Source organism: Capra hircus, chromosome 24 (assembly GCF_001704415.2).
Source record: "Capra hircus breed San Clemente chromosome 24, ASM170441v1, whole genome shotgun sequence".
Lineage (NCBI taxonomy): Eukaryota > Metazoa > Chordata > Mammalia > Artiodactyla > Bovidae > Capra > Capra hircus.
Genome location: NC_030831.1, coordinates 33,406,634 through 33,423,390, shown reverse-complemented (window position 1 = coordinate 33,423,390; position 16,757 = coordinate 33,406,634). Strand labels below are relative to the sequence as shown.

General features: G+C 51.2%; 2 protein-coding genes across 2 annotated transcripts in view; one reads left to right on the top strand and one right to left on the bottom strand.

Annotated features, from left to right (window-relative positions):
- The window catches only part of C24H18orf8 (chromosome 24 C18orf8 homolog), a 29,164-nt gene extending 24,320 nt beyond the window's left edge, over nucleotides 1–4,844 (top strand). Inside the window, exons 15-20 of the mRNA XM_018039478.1 lie at nucleotides 2,255–2,374; nucleotides 2,866–2,943; nucleotides 3,244–3,348; nucleotides 3,573–3,641; nucleotides 3,725–3,950; nucleotides 4,680–4,844. Coding sequence (XP_017894967.1) covers nucleotides 2,255–2,374; nucleotides 2,866–2,943; nucleotides 3,244–3,348; nucleotides 3,573–3,641; nucleotides 3,725–3,950; nucleotides 4,680–4,759 — 678 coding nt within the window. The 3' untranslated portion in view covers nucleotides 4,760–4,844. The remainder of the gene's footprint in view (nucleotides 1–2,254; nucleotides 2,375–2,865; nucleotides 2,944–3,243; nucleotides 3,349–3,572; nucleotides 3,642–3,724; nucleotides 3,951–4,679) is intronic.
- NPC1 (NPC intracellular cholesterol transporter 1) overlaps nucleotides 4,544–16,757 on the bottom strand; it is a 43,867-nt gene continuing 31,653 nt past the window's right edge. Inside the window, 12 exon segments of the mRNA XM_018039477.1 lie at nucleotides 4,544–5,344; nucleotides 5,899–6,061; nucleotides 6,861–6,974; nucleotides 7,699–7,930; nucleotides 9,213–9,413; nucleotides 10,750–10,879; nucleotides 11,514–11,629; nucleotides 12,212–12,402; nucleotides 12,784–12,873; nucleotides 14,457–14,597; nucleotides 14,693–14,820; nucleotides 16,562–16,676. Of these exon segments, the coding sequence (XP_017894966.1) occupies nucleotides 5,262–5,344; nucleotides 5,899–6,061; nucleotides 6,861–6,974; nucleotides 7,699–7,930; nucleotides 9,213–9,413; nucleotides 10,750–10,879; nucleotides 11,514–11,629; nucleotides 12,212–12,402; nucleotides 12,784–12,873; nucleotides 14,457–14,597; nucleotides 14,693–14,820; nucleotides 16,562–16,676 (1,704 nt within the window). The 3' untranslated portion in view covers nucleotides 4,544–5,261.

Sequence of the window (16,757 nt, the reverse complement as noted above, 5' to 3'; positions counted from 1 at the left end):
TCAGTTCATTTTCAGGTAGTTCCTTGGTCCAGCTTATATTTCTCAAGATCTATAGGCCTCTTCCTATGTAGTCGGTACTAACAACAGGGTTTTAATGTATTGCACCTGTCACTTCCAAGGCAGTTCCCTCTGTTTTCGCTTCTTCTGTTTGCTGGTCTCTTCAGTGTCCGATTTCCGCCCTGACACAAGTGGGTGGTGGTGGACACTTTTTTTAGGCTCACTTGTTCAGTTGTGCTGTGGGGAGGGAGGGATACTGCAAACAAATGACACTGGCATGTGCTCAGTGTCTCAGCCACACTGGGCCTGCCCCTGCTGGCGGCACACACAGCTCCGGCTCTAGGTTGCTCCGACGCGAACCATCTGAGACCCGCCCTGGGCTGCACGCACCTCCCAGGTCTAAGCCGCTCAGCTTAGGCAGTCAGGTAGTCGTCAGAGGCGCAGACTCGCTTGGGCCTGCGTTCTGGGCCCTTCCCAGGTCCGCGTAGCTCAGGTGTTTGGTGAGCGCGGTCGCTGTGACTCACCGCCTCTCCCGTCACTGCTGCTCAGTTTTCTGAGTGTACAACCGGCGCCCCTCTCAGGCGGATGATGACTGTCCAGGACCCCAGGAAGTCTTAGTTAGCAAAGAAGCCTGCTTGCAGTCTGGTAGATAATGTCTCTCTGGGGCTGCTATTGCTCCCTTCCGGCCCTTCTGGCTCTGGCTGCCTGTCACCGGAGGGGGATGGTCTGCAGCTGGCTAATTCTGTTCCGTCCTTTGTTCTGTGCGCCGTCCTGGTGGAGTCTTACGTTAGAGCTTTTCGCGTGGTAGCTATCCCACAGTCTGGTTTGCTAGCCCAAGTTAGTTCGCTCTGGTTACACTCGGGGCATTCGGCCCAATCCTTAAAATGCAATGGAGCCTGCGCCTCCCTGCCCAGCCCCCGCTTGCTAGTGGCGGATGCAGGCATCTGTGCTGCTTCTCCCCTGGGGGAGTTACCGTTGGCTCGTAATCTGTGGGTTTTAATTATTTATTTATCCTCCCTGTTATGTTGCCCTCTGTGCTTCCAAGGCTCGCCACAGACTCGGCAGTGAGTGTTTCCTGGTGTTTGGAAACTTCTTTTTAAGCCTCCCTTCCCAGGACGAGCTCCCTCCCTCTTTTGTCTCTTTGTCTTTTGTATTTTTTCCTACCTGTTTTCCAAGACAACGAGCTGCTTTTCTGGGTGCCTAATGTCCTCTGCCGGCATTCAGCAGTTGTATTGTGGAATTTACTCAGCATTGAAATGTTCTTTTGATGAATTTGTGGGGGAGACAGTGGTCTCCCCGTCCTATTCCTTCACCATCCTAGGACCACCCCTGCCAGTGGTTTTAAACAATAACAACCCCCCAGAACCCCTTCCCTTTAGCTTCTCAGGGATAACAGGGCTGAGGCGCAGTGTGCAGCCTTGTGTGGCCCTGTCCTCAGACCCAAGCCCTTCTGGAGTGGTCCTGTTCTTGGCACTGGTCTTCCAGGCAGAGGCGGCAGCAGGTCTGATCTCGGAGGGCAGTCTCTGTGAGCCCCGACGCTGCGGTGCTCCGACTTTGTAAACCTGTGGGAGTCAAGAGTGTGGTCCACCAACACCACCACTGGAGCATGTCGGGCTTCTGCCAATGCAGGTTCACAGGTGCCCCCTTGCAGAGTCAGCATTACAAAGTGAGTTGAAGTCGCCAAGATCTCACAGGGCTTTCTTGCTCAGTGACATTTGGGGAGCCTTGCTTACTGTTCAAAAAGCTACTGAGGGAATTCTCTGGCAACCCAGTGGTTAGAACTCTGTGTTCTCAGCACTGAGGACCCGGGTTCAGTGTCTGGTCTAAGATCCCACAAGCCTTACTGCTCAGCCAAAAAAAAAAAAATTCTATTGATACTCATTGTAAGATATTTTTCACCCAGTGTAGGATCTGGGCTTCATAGAACAAAGAAAGAGTAGCCGTTTTAATTAGACAACAAATGCCAGATTGTTTGCAATAACAATATTAAGGAGTTATTTTAAGAGCTTAAAAAAATAATTCTCAATGAAACTACATCTTAGGCTTTTTAGTTCCATCCAAAACACATCCGTGTGTTTTCAGGATGATCAGCTCTGCCCTGCTAAACCTCCTCTCCAGCTCTACTGCAGTTTGTCCAGGTGCTACAGTCTGCTCATGCCCAGGCTCACTGCATCTAGGAATTTGGTCTTTTTGGATTGACTGCAAACATGCCGTTACCCAGAAGACGATTGAGATCCTGTCTGTGGTTTGTGTGCAGGCCATGGAGGCGGGGCAGAGCCGGAGTGGCCCGCTGCTCAGGAGGCCGGTGCGCACCCAGGCCGTGGTCGACCAGTCAGACATGTACACCCATGTTCTCTCGGTGTTCACGGAGAAGAAGGTAGGGGAGGCTCGCCAGCCCCCTTTGGGCTTAGAATTCCCAAGGCAGTGATCATACTTGAAGGGAATTGAGGAAAAAGAACTCAGGATGTGGTCAGAGTAACTGAGCTCTCTTGCAGTGAGGACTGAATGAACCCTCATCGTTTGGCCCCTAATACTCAAGCTTAAATATGATCACAGACCTGGGAGAGTCTGGAAGGGTGGCTTAGCGGTAAAGAACCCGCCTGCCAGTGCAGGAGATGTCAGAGATGTGAGTTTGATCCCTGGGTCAGGAAGATCCCCTGGAGGAGGGCATGGCAACCCACTCCAGTATTCTTGGCTGGAGAATCCCATGGACAGAGAAGCCTGTGGACTACCATCCATGGGGTCACACAGAGTTGGACATGACTGAAGTGACCAAGTCCAGCACAGCACAGCCTAGTGGAACCCCAGAAGCCAGGAGGCAGATGAACAAGGTGTCACGTGTGTATCTAACCATTCTCCTCTGTGCAGGAGACGCCGCACAAATTCGTGATCGCCGTGCTCATGGAGTACATCCGCTCCCTGAACCAGTTTCAGATCACAGTACAGGTACTTCTCTGGGCCCACGTTCCAGGGACAGGGAATCATTAGAGTAAAAGCATCACTGTGTCAACTGAGGTGGCTCTCAATATCCCACAAGGGTCTGCACACCTGGCTCAGAGTGAGTCACCCCCTCACAGGACCCCGTGTTCTTCAGTGGGATGATCAGTGTCAGATGAGGGTTGGCTTCTTTCACCTGCACATAGACCCCCTCCTCTTAGTGATGGGAGCTTCACGTAGAGCAGCCGCGGGCCTCGGCACACGGCGTCTCTGGTCTGTAGCTGAGTGGCATGCCTGTCTGTGCCTCAGCATTACCTACACGAGCTGGTCATCAGGACACTCGTCCAGCACAGCCTCTTCTCCACGCTGCACCAGTTCCTGCAGTACCACGTCCTCAGCGACTCCAAGCCTTTGGTGAGTGCTGGCCGGCAGGACTTCCCTGGGGATCCAGTGGCTAAGACTCCACGTTCCTAATGCAGGGGGCCCAGGTTCGATTCCTGGTGGAGTAACCAGACCCTGCTTGCCACAAGGAAGAGCTGGCATGTTGTAACCTGGCATAGCCAAATAAAAACAAGTATAAAAAATACTCTGATCTTCCAACATATGATGAATCCAATCTGAACGTGTGTGTCTTTCAGGCTTGTCTGCTGCTTTCCCTAGAAAGTTTTTATCCTCCTGCCCATCAGCTGTCTCTGGATATGCTGAAGGTAACTGATACAGCCAAGTTTCAAACCACACAGAAGGCTGTTCCTACTGCTTGCACTGACCCAGCTTTCTACCTTATTTCTAGCGACTTTCCACAGCAAATGATGAAATAGTAGAAGTTCTCCTTTCCAAACACCAAGTGTTAGCTGCCTTAAGGTTCATCCAGGGCATTGGTGGCCATGATAACATCTCTGCGCGTAAGTTTCTAGATGCTGCAAAGCAGACTGAAGACCACATGCTTTTCTACACGATATTCCGGTTTTTTGAACAGCGCAACCAGCGTCTGCGAGGGAACCCTAGTTTCACACCAGGTGAGAATACAGCTGCAAGGAAGATGTGGGGCAGCCACATTCAGTACCAGATCACTGGTGGCTGGGGTGGGGCAAGAAGGCTTTTGGTTTGGAGAACTCTTGGGCTAATTCTTAAAGAAGAAAATTCTGTATCAGGCCACATAAGCCTTAGACTGTTCACTGTAGTGAGAGTGGATTCAGGATGCTGATGGAGTGGGGTTCTGCTCTAGAACTTTCCCGGAGTGATGGGGTGGAGACAGTGTCATCTGGGCACAGCTGTCTGACATCTGGGCCTGGAATGGCCCTTTCTGAAGAATCAGGAACAAGACCGGAAATGGCTGTAGAGGGTTGTCAATGGCCTGAGGCTTGTTAATGGTTCATTTTTAGGCAGGATGCATTGGCCAATCACTCTAATCTCCAAAGTTATGAAATCTAAAGCACCTTTTCCTCAGGATGGGGGAAGCTGTGACTCCTTCAGGGCTTCCATTGTTTACAGATCTCCCTGCTTCTCTACCGTCTCTCAGGGCAGACAGCGGGGTTGCTGGGGGTTGTCAAGTCACCAGCCAGTCCTGTGATGGCATGAGCTGTGTGAACAGAAAGGATGACTCAGAAGCTTAGGAAAACAAAGTATTTTATGATTGAAAAAGAAGTTAAAACCCTGTATCCATATCTAGGAGCCGCAAAGGATTCCCTTGTTTTCCTGCCTTTGTGCCTCGTCTTAACGGATTAAATCTGCATTTTCCTTTACAGAAGAACACTGTGAGGAACATGTCGCTTTTTTCAAACAAGTTTTCGGAGACCAAGCTCTAATGAGGCCTACAACGTTCTGAGGTCACTTGCTAGTTTTATATATATATATATATAATGTGTACAGAGTTAATTTATTGCATTAATAAAGCTCTTTAAACTACAAAATGTTGTAATAAAGTATGTATCTACCACATCCTCAAATGTTACTAAAAATAAGGTGTAGAACTTGTGTGATGGCTTACTCCTGAAAAAGGAGAAACATTGCATTGATTGGCCTTTAGGAAGTGTCAGTGAGCAGATCGCAGGCTCCCTAGCGCCCCCTCTGGCTGCCCGAGAACCAGGCCTCATTCCTGGGGAACCGAAAGGTGCTCCAGCACCCTGGGGCTGCCTGCAGGTTCAGTAATACTGCCTCCAGTCAGAGTCTGCATTCCTGAGTTTAAAAGCGCTCCAGCCAAAGCGGCTGCTGTTAAGTAGCCTGATGCTTGCTCACGTCCAGGGTTCAACCAAGCCTTGACGACGTGGTGCTGTCCAGTGGTAAACCAACCGACCCGCAGACACAGTCTCAGGTCCGTGAGGGGGCAGCTAGAAGTTGAGGAGCTGTTCTCGCTCTGTACCTCTGTATCGCTGCTGCGTGGTCAGACTTTTGGCTTTATTTATTGATGGTCCTGTGAGGGATAAAATAACTTATGAATCATCTCTTGAGAAAAGAAGATGGTTTCAGAACTTCCTGTCCCCCAGAGATTTAAGGGGGGGGAAAAACCCTCATTTTCTCAATCACGAAGCTATAAATCAAGCAAATTAGTACTGTTCTGTCAACCACGGGTCATTTATAGAAGCTGAGGTTGCCACAGAGGTAAAACACGCTCCTAAGGAGAACTCCAACCGCAGAGCAGCGTGTGCTTTAAAGTGAATGGAAATGAAGGCTGCTGCAGGGCACCTGCGGGCTGTGGCCAAACTCAGGTCCTTCTCCTCAGCGGGGAGGAGCCTTGGGCCTCTGACATGCAAGCTCACTCCCAGTGCTGACCACGTCAGGCCCCGGTTTTCTAATGAAGTGGTTTAGCCATGAAGCCTCAGGATCAGAGTTTTTCTCTTAGAATAAATATTTATCAAATGACCACTGGTATAAGTACATTCAAATACTTCAAAAGAAAGCTTCAAGGTACCCGCCCTTCTATCAGGCTTCCTCCATCCCACCAGGTTAAAAACAAAAAGCTCTTACCTATGTAACTGAGTAAGACAGGGAGGAATATTAGTCCATGACTGGCTCCCAGTAAGACCATAGCTAAATACATCCTGAAGTAAAATATCTGGAAAATTTGAGATTTGGCAAAGGCCAACACGATAATGCCTCCAAATTTCGTTAGTGTGATTCCACTGAATACCTAAGAGAAGAGAGATGGGCTCAGAAACCACTTGTATCAACCGACCATAATTGAACACTTCCTCTTAAAGGGATTTCTTAAACACCAAGGTCCAAAGTAATGGGGGACTGAACCCCAGCTTTTGGAGTTACTGATAAGCAGCATTTGGCTCTGCCTAAATTGTTTAAATGCTGCTTATGAATCTGAAAAAAAAAGGTGTAATAAGGATAAAAGCTGTGCATTTTGCATATACCCCATAGCAAGGCTATCAGCACCATTTTTCCAAGAGCATTAGTTTTAAATTAAGGTATGTACATTATGTTTTTAGGCATGCCATTGCACACTTCTCATTGTTCATCTGTAACAGTATTTTCTATGGTGGGAAAGGAACTGGTTCACAGTCCAGCCCCGTATCCTGGTTCAGCCTGAGAAGATTCTGCCAACCTGACCCACAAACCACACTGGGCTCCAAGTGCGGCAGCTCGCCTGCTCTTCAACACACATGGCTGGGCCTGGGATTTCAATGGCTCTCACATGAAACCTGTTTTCCTGCTTCAGCCAGACTGTGCAAAGGAGTCACCAAAGGGAACAGTCCTAAAGAATTCCAGGCTATAGCTCTATGCGAGATACAGCTCTATTCAAGTTTCCTGAACTGCCTGAAAACTTGTAATCCTGAGGTACTGCCGCTAAGTCAGAGATAACAAATTCTGTTTTCAGAATTTTGAATGGTGAAGTTCCTTCTCCTGAGAAGCTCTCAGTTGCCCGACTGGGCCCTTCACGGTGAAGTCGCTGCCCGGGTGGCCCACTCGGCGGTACTTACAGAGCTGCCCATGTGGGAGAGCGCCTCCTCTGCCCGCTCCACGCGGCTGCCCTTTGTGCTCACCGTGAACGCCCTCGTGATGTGGCTACAGAACTCCACGGAGATGCCGCAGCTCTGAAATAAAGTGTTCCCATGAGGGCTGCTCTGCTCCGGTTAAAGATGGTAAAGGCAGCTACCCCCTTCCCGGGATCTGTGGTTACCAGGGTACCCTGGGGGGCATCAAGGAGCACCGAGCAGAGTCCCTTCTACTTGTAAGACAAAGCCCCCATGGCACCCATATCAGCTGTCCCGGGAAGCCCGTGGAATCTCTAGATTCCTCCCACAGATCGGCCTTCTCTGGGTGAAGCGGCTGAAACCTCTCAAGGTCCTTGCAGCCCCGACCCAGGCAGCTCGCTGTCATCTCTTTAGCAGGGGCTCCTCACTGCCACTCCCCCTGAAGCATGTTCTTCTATCTGAAGGGCACATGCACTGGGTCTAGCTTCTGTTCACACTTCTGTTCATACTCAAATACGCATATATTTAACACTTAAAAAGCAACTGGCAACTACATGAGACGCAAAAAGTCCTGGTCAGAAAATTCCATCCAGAAGGGGCAATTTTTCCAAGTGGAAATGGAATATCTTGCTGTCATCAGGCTACATACTTCGACAACTCACCCTTCAGAATAATACAGGCAGAATACGTCAGCCAGACCGTGAGGTCACACTGTCATCGTTACGTGACCATGTCCAACTGCCCATGTGCACCAAAAGCAAGAGCTGACCTTGACCTTTCACCCCAAGAAACAAGGCACATCAGTGACACGGGAGTGAGGGCTGAGCGCTCCCCCAGGACTCACCATGACCAGGTTGACCAGAGAAACCGCGTTCAGGCTGATGCCCCACAGCCACATGACGCCGAACATGTTGACGAGGATCATGGCGATGGTGGCGCACATGATGCCCGCGGCCCACAGCTCACAGCCCAGGAGGCCCACGGCCACCAGGAAGATGGCGCCCAGGGACACGCCGAGGTTGAAGACGGTGTCGTCAATCATGGTCAGGTACTGCTCATAGAAGACGTAGAACACGCTGGGAGTGGGAGAGGGGTCTGTTACTGCTCGTTCTCTCTCCGGGAAGCCTTACCCCTCATCCTGCCGTCACTGCGAAATGAAGCTACCCTGAGAGGCAGGCCTCACAGGAAACCTCCCTGGTTTTGTAAGACTCGCCTTTGGCAGTTCAGCTGGACCTCTGACCACGGATGCCCAAAGCAGGGCCTCGCAGACGTGTATCTTATATCAAGGTTTTGTTCACGTGCCCAATCCATTCTGCTTTGTGCTGTGAGTGTTCAGTCACATCTCTTTGTGACCCCCTGGATTGGAGGCCACCAGGCTCCTCTGTCCATGGGATTTTCTTGGCAAGAATACTGGAGTGGGCTGCCATGCCCTCTTCCAGGGGATCCTCACGACCCAGGGATCGAACCTGTGTCTCCTGCATCTTCTGTGCTGCAGGCGGCTTCTGTGCCTGCAGAGCCGTCAGGGAAGCCCCTGCTCTGCTTTGCAGGCATCATCTATAAAGAGTGTTTCATGGTACTTTGGGAAAATAAGCCTTGGTCTATCTGGAGGATTACCCCCAGTCAAACAGGGTCTGTACAGGACCTGAGGAGATAATGCCATTTTGGCAAAGTTAACCAGCTCCTCCTAGAGGTCAGGACACCTACTCTGAGAGCTCCTTCCACAGGACAACAAGCTGGCCCTCTGTCAGGAAAAGGTCAAGATTTCCTGAACTGAGACCCTGGGGGTTGGTGGGGAAATCACTGGTTTCTCCTACTTTTCTATATGTCGAAATTCAGTATTTCGTAAGATATTTTCTTAATTTTTTTTGGCCACACCCCTCTGGCATGTGGAATCTTAGTTCCCTGGCCTGGAATCAAACACACGACCCCTGCAATGGAATTGTGAAGTCTTAACCAGTGGAGCGCCAAAGAAGTCCCAATATTTTCTTTATAATGAAAAAAAATTAATAAATGAAAGCAAGAAACCTCCACAAAGGCGCCATCTCCAGTAATCTGCATCGGGAACCCTGCCTTGCTGGGCCCTCTCTGTAGGGCCACTTCCCAGGCGCCCCCACCCCTGGCGCCCGCTGCTGTTCTGCAGGGTGAGCTCCACCTTGAGACTTTGGCAGGTGCTGCACAATCTGGCTCTCCTTGCCCAGACGCCATATCCAGCGATAGGTTTCCCCCAAGCTCAGGATGGAGCCAGGGTCAGAAGGAAAGCCAAGTGTCAGCACCATACTCCCCCACCTCCCGCCAACCCCAGCAAGGAAGCGCCGGCGCGTGGGGCCGCTCCCCAGGACACCCTCGTGTACACTTTACCTGTATGGGAACACCCGGTGATCACCCCCTTGCTGGTTCATGGTCCTGGTGATGTTGTTGGCGATGAGGCGGGCCTTCTCCATGGCATCGATGAAGTCAGCCGAGGTCTGCAGCACCGTGTGGTAGGTCATGAAATATGTGGCTCCCACGCTCGTGCCGTTGTCCAGGATGTTGACGGCCGCGCTGTAGGCAGCATGTCCCCTGCGACAAGACAGCGGTGTCAGAGGCCACACCTCGTGCCACATCTGCAGGATCTGGGCATCCAAAGCTTAGTGGGGTCACCTGACCCTGAGCTCAGGGGTCAGATCAGCTGTCAATGTCAGGGACACGGAAGCCCTTGAAAAGGAAAGAGGAAGGTCTAGCTTATGCTTTGCCACACTTTGCTGCTTTGGTTTCTTTGCACGCAGCTGCTCGTTTCTGTAGCTGGCTCTACTCTGCCATCCAAGGTGTTTTTTTACAGAGTGTGTGCCCAGCCATGCTGTGTAACAGGAGGCAGGAAGGGACGGGGGCCCTGGAGTCAGGTGGCCCTGAGAGCACCCTCAGTCCTGGAACCCCGGGGTAAAATGACTAAATTCCGGCAGCAGTATCATCTGCAAATGGGTGCACCACCATCTCCTCACAGGGCTGTTAATAAATGAAGTAGTGTCAGTGAGGTGCCAGGCACGGTTCGGGCTCAACGGCAGCTTCCTGTGAGTGGCGGCTGCTGCATTCCAAAGAGCTGCCTTCTCTCTGACTTGTCTATGCAGGCTGAGTGTTCAGTCTGCAGGGAGATCAAGATGCAAGGTTCATTCCTACTTTGTTTTGGGGGATAGTTATCCCACAGTACCTAGCCTAGGTCCCAAAACGCAGACATGACACATGACTGATGGAACTTGGGTCATATTATGTAATCTTAACGAAAACCAGGGATGTCCAGCATTTACCATTATAATGTAAATATAACCCTCACCTTCTATCTGAATCCCCCCAACTCCAGACCTCAGCTGTCTCTGCTATTTCTGGGCCAGAGACCTTATTTCCATGGGAATTGGCTGCCTGGCTGGATGGGGAAGTGGGGCAGCCCAAGAGCTCATGTACAGACAGGCTGGCAAGAAGCACAGAGGGGAAAGGAAAACCTAGACCTTTACCCCAGGCAACATCACCAGGACAGATCTGCGGTCTCATAATTCCCACACGCAACTGGACAGACCCTTTCACGTCCTGAAATGCCCGCATCCCTCTTCGCACTCCATCCTGCTGGAAGCCTGCACAGGACTCCAAGTCCTCTGTGCCACCAGGAGGGCCAGGACACAGAGGGGAGCCTGGGACCAAATGCTCAGACCAGTCAGAATCAGCTGAGAATGAGAAAGGAGGAATTTTCTTCAAAGGTGGTTTGGTTTCTCTGCTTTCAGAGAAGGGTGGGCACAGGGTGGCACATGGCACAAAAGAGGCCCTTCCCGCCCACCATGCCCACCCAGCCCCTCCCCGAGCCCCACACCATCCCAGCACACAAGACATGGGACTCGGGCATGCAGCTGAACGGCTCAGCTTCCCTTACCCTTTGCCACACTTGGGGTTCGGGTTGTCGGAGAGGAACATGGGCAGGAACCTCATGAAGTCTGCGCCCTGAGGTCTCTGCTTGCCCTCCGGAGTCAGCGGCCGGCAGCGGACACAGGCAGGGTCGACCACTGTGCAAACGGGTGGAGGAGCCCGAGAAGGACGGGTGTCCAGATTAAAACATTTTAAAATAATAATAAAGAAATGGCGGGAGTTTCTTCTCCTTAGATCCAAAAGCTTCAAACAATTGATCTTTGCAGTCTAATGAAGTGGAAGTCCCATTTTCCCCTAACATAGGCTGTACAGATTTCCCTCCCCAAAGCAGGTTGCCTGCATTAAGGACAACCTCAGTATGTTATTACCAGAGCAGAGGGCTTCCATGTTTTTATGAAGAAAATTCTAGGACAACCTCAATACTCTTATAAAACCATAGGGCAACAGTGACAAAAAAAAGAAAGCAGGCCCATAACAAGCTGCAGCCAGATAACAATCAAGAGAGGCCACTGGTGTCACTGGGAAAAGATAAGAAGCCTGAAAACCAGAGTCCCCTGACCTGGTTCAGCCTGCAGCCCCATGGGGGGCAGAAGACGGGCCAGTGGGGCATCTCCAGAGTGGACCATGGAGGAAGGGGACACGGACAGGGGGATGAGACCTGGCAATGGCCGATAAAAACAGGCGGAAGTGGAGGTGACATGCAAATGACTTTTTAAACAATAAATTCAAAATTTTTCAGAAAGGAGGGAAAGATCTACAAGGGTCAAGTACCCGACGCATTGCAGAACTGCTCCGTGCTGTTGTAGATGCGACAGCAAGATGATTGAGGCTTGACCCAGTCAAAGTAATCGTCAATCCAGGACGACGGGGCAAAGCCTATCCGGGTGCTAGAGGACAGGAGAGAAAGGGTTACGGATGCCCCACGAGGAGGAAGTCTTCAGTTTCAGTCCCTTTTCCTGAAATTCAGAACTTCCTTTTCTAGACCTTCTCATTCTACCCGGTCAGAAGACAAACCACATAAGTACTTAATGGGAAAGGCTTTCTTATATAAGGTGGTCTTGCTATATTTAAAATGAACAACTAACAAAGATCTGTTGTATGGCGCATGGAACCCTGCTCAATGTTATGCGGCAGCCTGGATGGGAGGGGGTTTTGGAAGAGAATGGATACATGTACATGTATGGCTGAGTCCCTTCACTGCTCTCCTGAAACCATCACAACATTGTTAATTGACTATCTCCCAATACAAAATGATTTTGGTGTTAAAAACTGAATTAAAAAATAAATAAAATGGTTGTTGCTTAAACCAAAAGAAAAAAAAGAATATGAGGCAGTCTAATTAGCCCTTTGAGAGGTTTTGCTCATGTCAAGCTAGATTCAGCCTGCATTCTGCAAGACAGATTTTCCAGAAAAGCCATCTTTAGAGAGAGGTGCCAGTCCAGGTGCCCGTCCGCAGCTGGGGTACTCACTAGTTGTCCAGCTGGGCGGCCGTGAAGACCTGCTGCACCAGCGAGTCGTTGTTGCAGCCGAGGCCCCCACACACCATGTTCTGACCCTTTGTGGACGTGTAGTCGTGGCCCTCCTCCAGCACGAAGTACACAGGTGGGCCTGCGTGCAGGTACTGATTCAGGGACTGGAAGTAATCCGTCATGTAGGAGTCCTGGGAGGGAGAGCGAGCGGACAATGGGACACGGCGTGAATGTCCCACGAGCTGAGATGCCTCCAGCCCAAGTTCCTGAGTACCCCCATAGCCGGCACCCCTCCCCACCCTGGGCCCAGGGGCTTCTCTGGTCAGTCCCACCCTTAGGAGGGCACCTCATGAGGTCAAGACCAGCTGCTCACATTCTGTAGCGGCACCCAAGTCCTGAGCACTCAGAAGGCCCAGGTTAGTGGGCAGGGCCCCGGGGCTGTCCCTGGGACGTGGGAGAGCCTGCCAGCACCTGTGTTCAGAAGCCGGCAGAGGCCGAAATGACCGTGTGTGTTTGGGAAAATGTATTCACCGTGGGCCAAAGAAGTTAGAATAGATAAGAAAGCATCTTACATCCGGCATTGAAAGAGACTGATCCAATCCGATCTCTACTTTGTTCAGGACTGCGATGCTGAACGACAGCACACCCACAAATACTGCTACCTGGAATGAGAAGCAAGTTACAGAGGCAGAGCTGTCCTGAGCTGAATGACACAAATCAGGGACTTCTCTGGTGGTGCAGTGGCAAAGAATCTGCCTGCCAATGCAGGGGACCTGGGTTCGATCCCTGGCCCGGGAAGACCCCACACGCCTCAGAGCAACTAAGCCCGTGTGCCACAACTGCTGAGCCTGCATTCTGCAATAAGAGAAGCCCCTGCAATGAGAAACCCACACGCCACACTAGACAGCAGCCCTCTGCCCACCACAAACAGGGAAAGCCCTCGAGCAGAAATAAGGGCCCAGCGCAGGCAAAAATACATTTAGAAAGAAAGAAGAACATAAACCAGATCTTAAACACACAAACAGGACTTTCGTAAACTAAAACGCAAGTTTAAATGACATACTAAGAAAACAAGGAGTCCAGGGCAGTGGCTGAAGTCACGGTCTCTAGAGCCAAACTACCTGATCCAAATCCCGGTTCTGCCTCTGACAAGCTGAGTGACCCTGGGGCAGTTATTTAACCTCTCTGAGCTTCGATTTCCTTCTCAATAAAGCAGGAAAAATTAGACTTGTAGCATCAGATAGTTTTGTGGATTACATGAGAAAACTCTAGGAATAATCAATCCAGAATTTAGTGTAGCACGCTGTACCGACCACAGTACCAGATACCAAGTATTCAATAAACGGTAAATATTCGTATTAATGGAATGAATTTATGCTTTTAGCAGAGTCGTGATACACTATCGCTACTGGGTATATCCAGCATGTAAACTACGAAACGATCCTCCAGGCTGCTGTGGACAAGGGACACTGCAGGGAGGGAGTGGGCGGGGTGTGTGTGCGGGGCAAGGTGTGTGTGTGTGGGGGGGGCAGGGTGTGTGTGTGTGGGAGGCAGGGTGTGTGTGTGGGGGGGGCAGGGGTTGTGTGTGTGGCAGGGTGTGTGCCTGTTAGGGTGTGTGTGTCAGGGTGTGGGGGCGGTGTGTGTGTGTGGGGGGGGGGGCAGGGTGTGTGTGTGTGTGTGTGTGTGTGTGTGTGAGAGTGACCCTGAAGCTGAGGACAAGAGTGATGAGACAGATTCACCATCCTGGCGGCCGTGGTGCTTACACAAATCTGCAGTAGGTGAGAAACTGGCAGAACTAGACACACACACTGTGCGAATGTCAAACTCGGTTTTGATAGTGAGCTACAATTACCTAAGATCGTGGCAGGAAGCTGGGCAAAGGGCAGCAGGCTCCCTCTGTGCTACTCTGCAACTTTCTATGAATTGGTAATTTTTTTTTTTTTAAAACCCAAAGCCCCCAAAACTCCTGTTATATTGACTGCTAAAAATATGTTATATTTGTCCATATATGCTATGGCTTTTTTTTTTTGGCCACAGCACACAGCATGAGGGAGTTTAGCTCCCCAACCAGGGACTGAACCCACGCCCCCTGCAGTGGAAGCAGAATTCTAACCACTGGACCGCCAGCGAAGTCGCATCCATTCTTGGATGTATACTTAACAGCTGTCGGCACCCTTCCCAAGGTGACTTCTCAGAAGGAGGGTGACGAGGCTGTTTGGGGACACCACAACAGACAGGCTCGTACCACGAGGGGCCGCATCCAGTCCTTGAGCAGAAGCGGGGCATAGGAGTTTCTGAAGAAGCGGAACAAGCAGCTCTCGGAGGCCTGGATGCCTGTGTCGTCTGCCGCCCCCTTGACACAGCAGAGAACGTCCAGCTGGTTCTTCTGAGGGGACCAAGGGAGACAGAGGTCACCCTCTGGCTGCCTCACCCAGACTCCAGACTCAAGGGAAACGGGCTGCCATCCTGATGGCCACTCACCTCTTGCCGCTTAATGTCCAAGCCCAGGAGGCTCACGAAGCAGGTGATCTGCAGGAGGAAGTCGATGAGGACCGCCATGCCCGCGAAGAGGGAGAACGTGTGCACGGCCGGCATCACGGACAGGCCTCCTGCGGGGAGAGGACAGAGGTCACGTCCCCCCTGGCCGAGGGCACGCGGCCTCACGCGCACGTGCTCAGATGAACACGAGGCCCCAGAGCAGCCAAGCCCACGAGGAGACCCCCACCTCCCCTCCCAAAGGCACTTTGTCTGCAGGTGTCACACCAGAACCACCCTGGGAGTTAAACCCTAGACTCCGGGGACCTGATCCATCCCACTTTACCAAAACAATGGAAATTCAACCCTAATTCTACTGTTCACAATTCTAGGGCCCCATCTCTGTAATTTAACACGCTCTCTGAGCAAACGCAAGCACATCAGCATCTGAGAACCATTCATTGCTTATGGGATCTGTTGAGATTCAGTCCACAGGAGGGACGGTATTTCAGTCTCTAGGTTTAGTTACAATCAGATGAAGCTGCTGCCTGTAAGCATCCTCTAGGCTACTAAGACTCAGAAACTGAACACCGGCCGCTCATGGGCCACACGTATATCAACCCATTTTGTGTGTATGCTGTGTGTACGCTCAGCTGCTCAGTCGTGTCCAGCTCTTTGCAACCTCATGGACTGCAGCCCGCCAGGCTCCTCTGTCCGTGGGATTCTCCAGGTAAGAATACTGGAGTGGGCTGCCATTTCCAATTCCAATATCAGAATTTTAAAACATTAAAAAAACATAAGGAGCCAATACTTCCCACTGAAGTCACAGTGTCACCTGAGTGGGAAAAAACAAAACAAAACTCTAGATTCACAATGTTGCTTGAGAAGAAAACTGAACCTGGCTCTTATAAATGGGAGCCATGGGGTCCCCCACACCCCCAACCCCTCCTGTTCTCACAAAGTCACTCCAACCTTAAAGCCCATGGTCAGCTGCTGTCACCAACACACTTGGCTGGTTTTCTTATCATAGAAAGAAAGGAAGTAACTTTTTGGCACCCGTATCTTTCAGAAGGAGCCACAGAGCCATGGGCCCCACATGCGCTGCTTCGTGGAAGTGGAGGAGGACGTGCGTACTGGTGCAGGAGTCTGAAGACCATGCGCATACTGTTCCTCCCGCCGTCCCTTGTAAAGCATCCTGCGGCCCCTGGAGACTTTTCCACTTGTGACCACAGACCGTGTGTCTTTCCTGGACTTACGGGGCAATCCTAGCCGGCGTCCTGTGCAGAGGACGCGGCCAGTGTTCTCTTACTACACACCAGACATGGGGCAAGGAGGGGCCTACTGGATTTCTCCACGTGAAAGAAGACAGGAACACTGGGTCAGGAACGCTGGGTTGTGTTCCAGCTCGTGGCTCCTTGTACAGAAGGAAGATTTGAGACCCTCTGCTCAGTCACAAGGGTGCTTCCCCGTGAACTGAGTGTGCCAAGGAGGAAGACTGCCCTCAGGAACAGGGGTACACACCTCGAGGGCTAATGCCTGTGACTGTGGAGTTGCTGCTGGGGGCACTGTGCTGGGAGGACTCGTGGCTGTGCAAGGCTGCTATTTTCAAATCCCAGCACTCACCAGCGCTGCTCAAAAGGGGAAGGGGCAGGAGCTCTACGTATCTCAACCAACCACATCAACACCACCCCAAAGCAACGCGAAAGAAGACGCTTGCTAATGGTGCCCAAGTTACTGCCACCAATCCTCTTCGTGGTCCACTCTGATACTTTAGAAATACAGGATACAGCTTAACAAAGGAAGAACGCAGAGGGGCATTCTGATACACCCAGGCTCAGCACATTGCAGAGCTGGCCGAATTCCAAGAGTAATTACCTAAGAAAAACGCTACCGTCTCTGCGAAGGATGAGAGGAACATGCTGGGAGCCACTTCTCCCAGGACCCGGCCCACCTGTTGGTCCAGGGTTTCCCCTTGAAGACGTTCATCTCTCTACAAAATAAAAAAAAGTGAAACATGCAACATTCACATTTCTCAATTGCAATGCCACCTCTTTGCTTCTTGGCTGCCTTG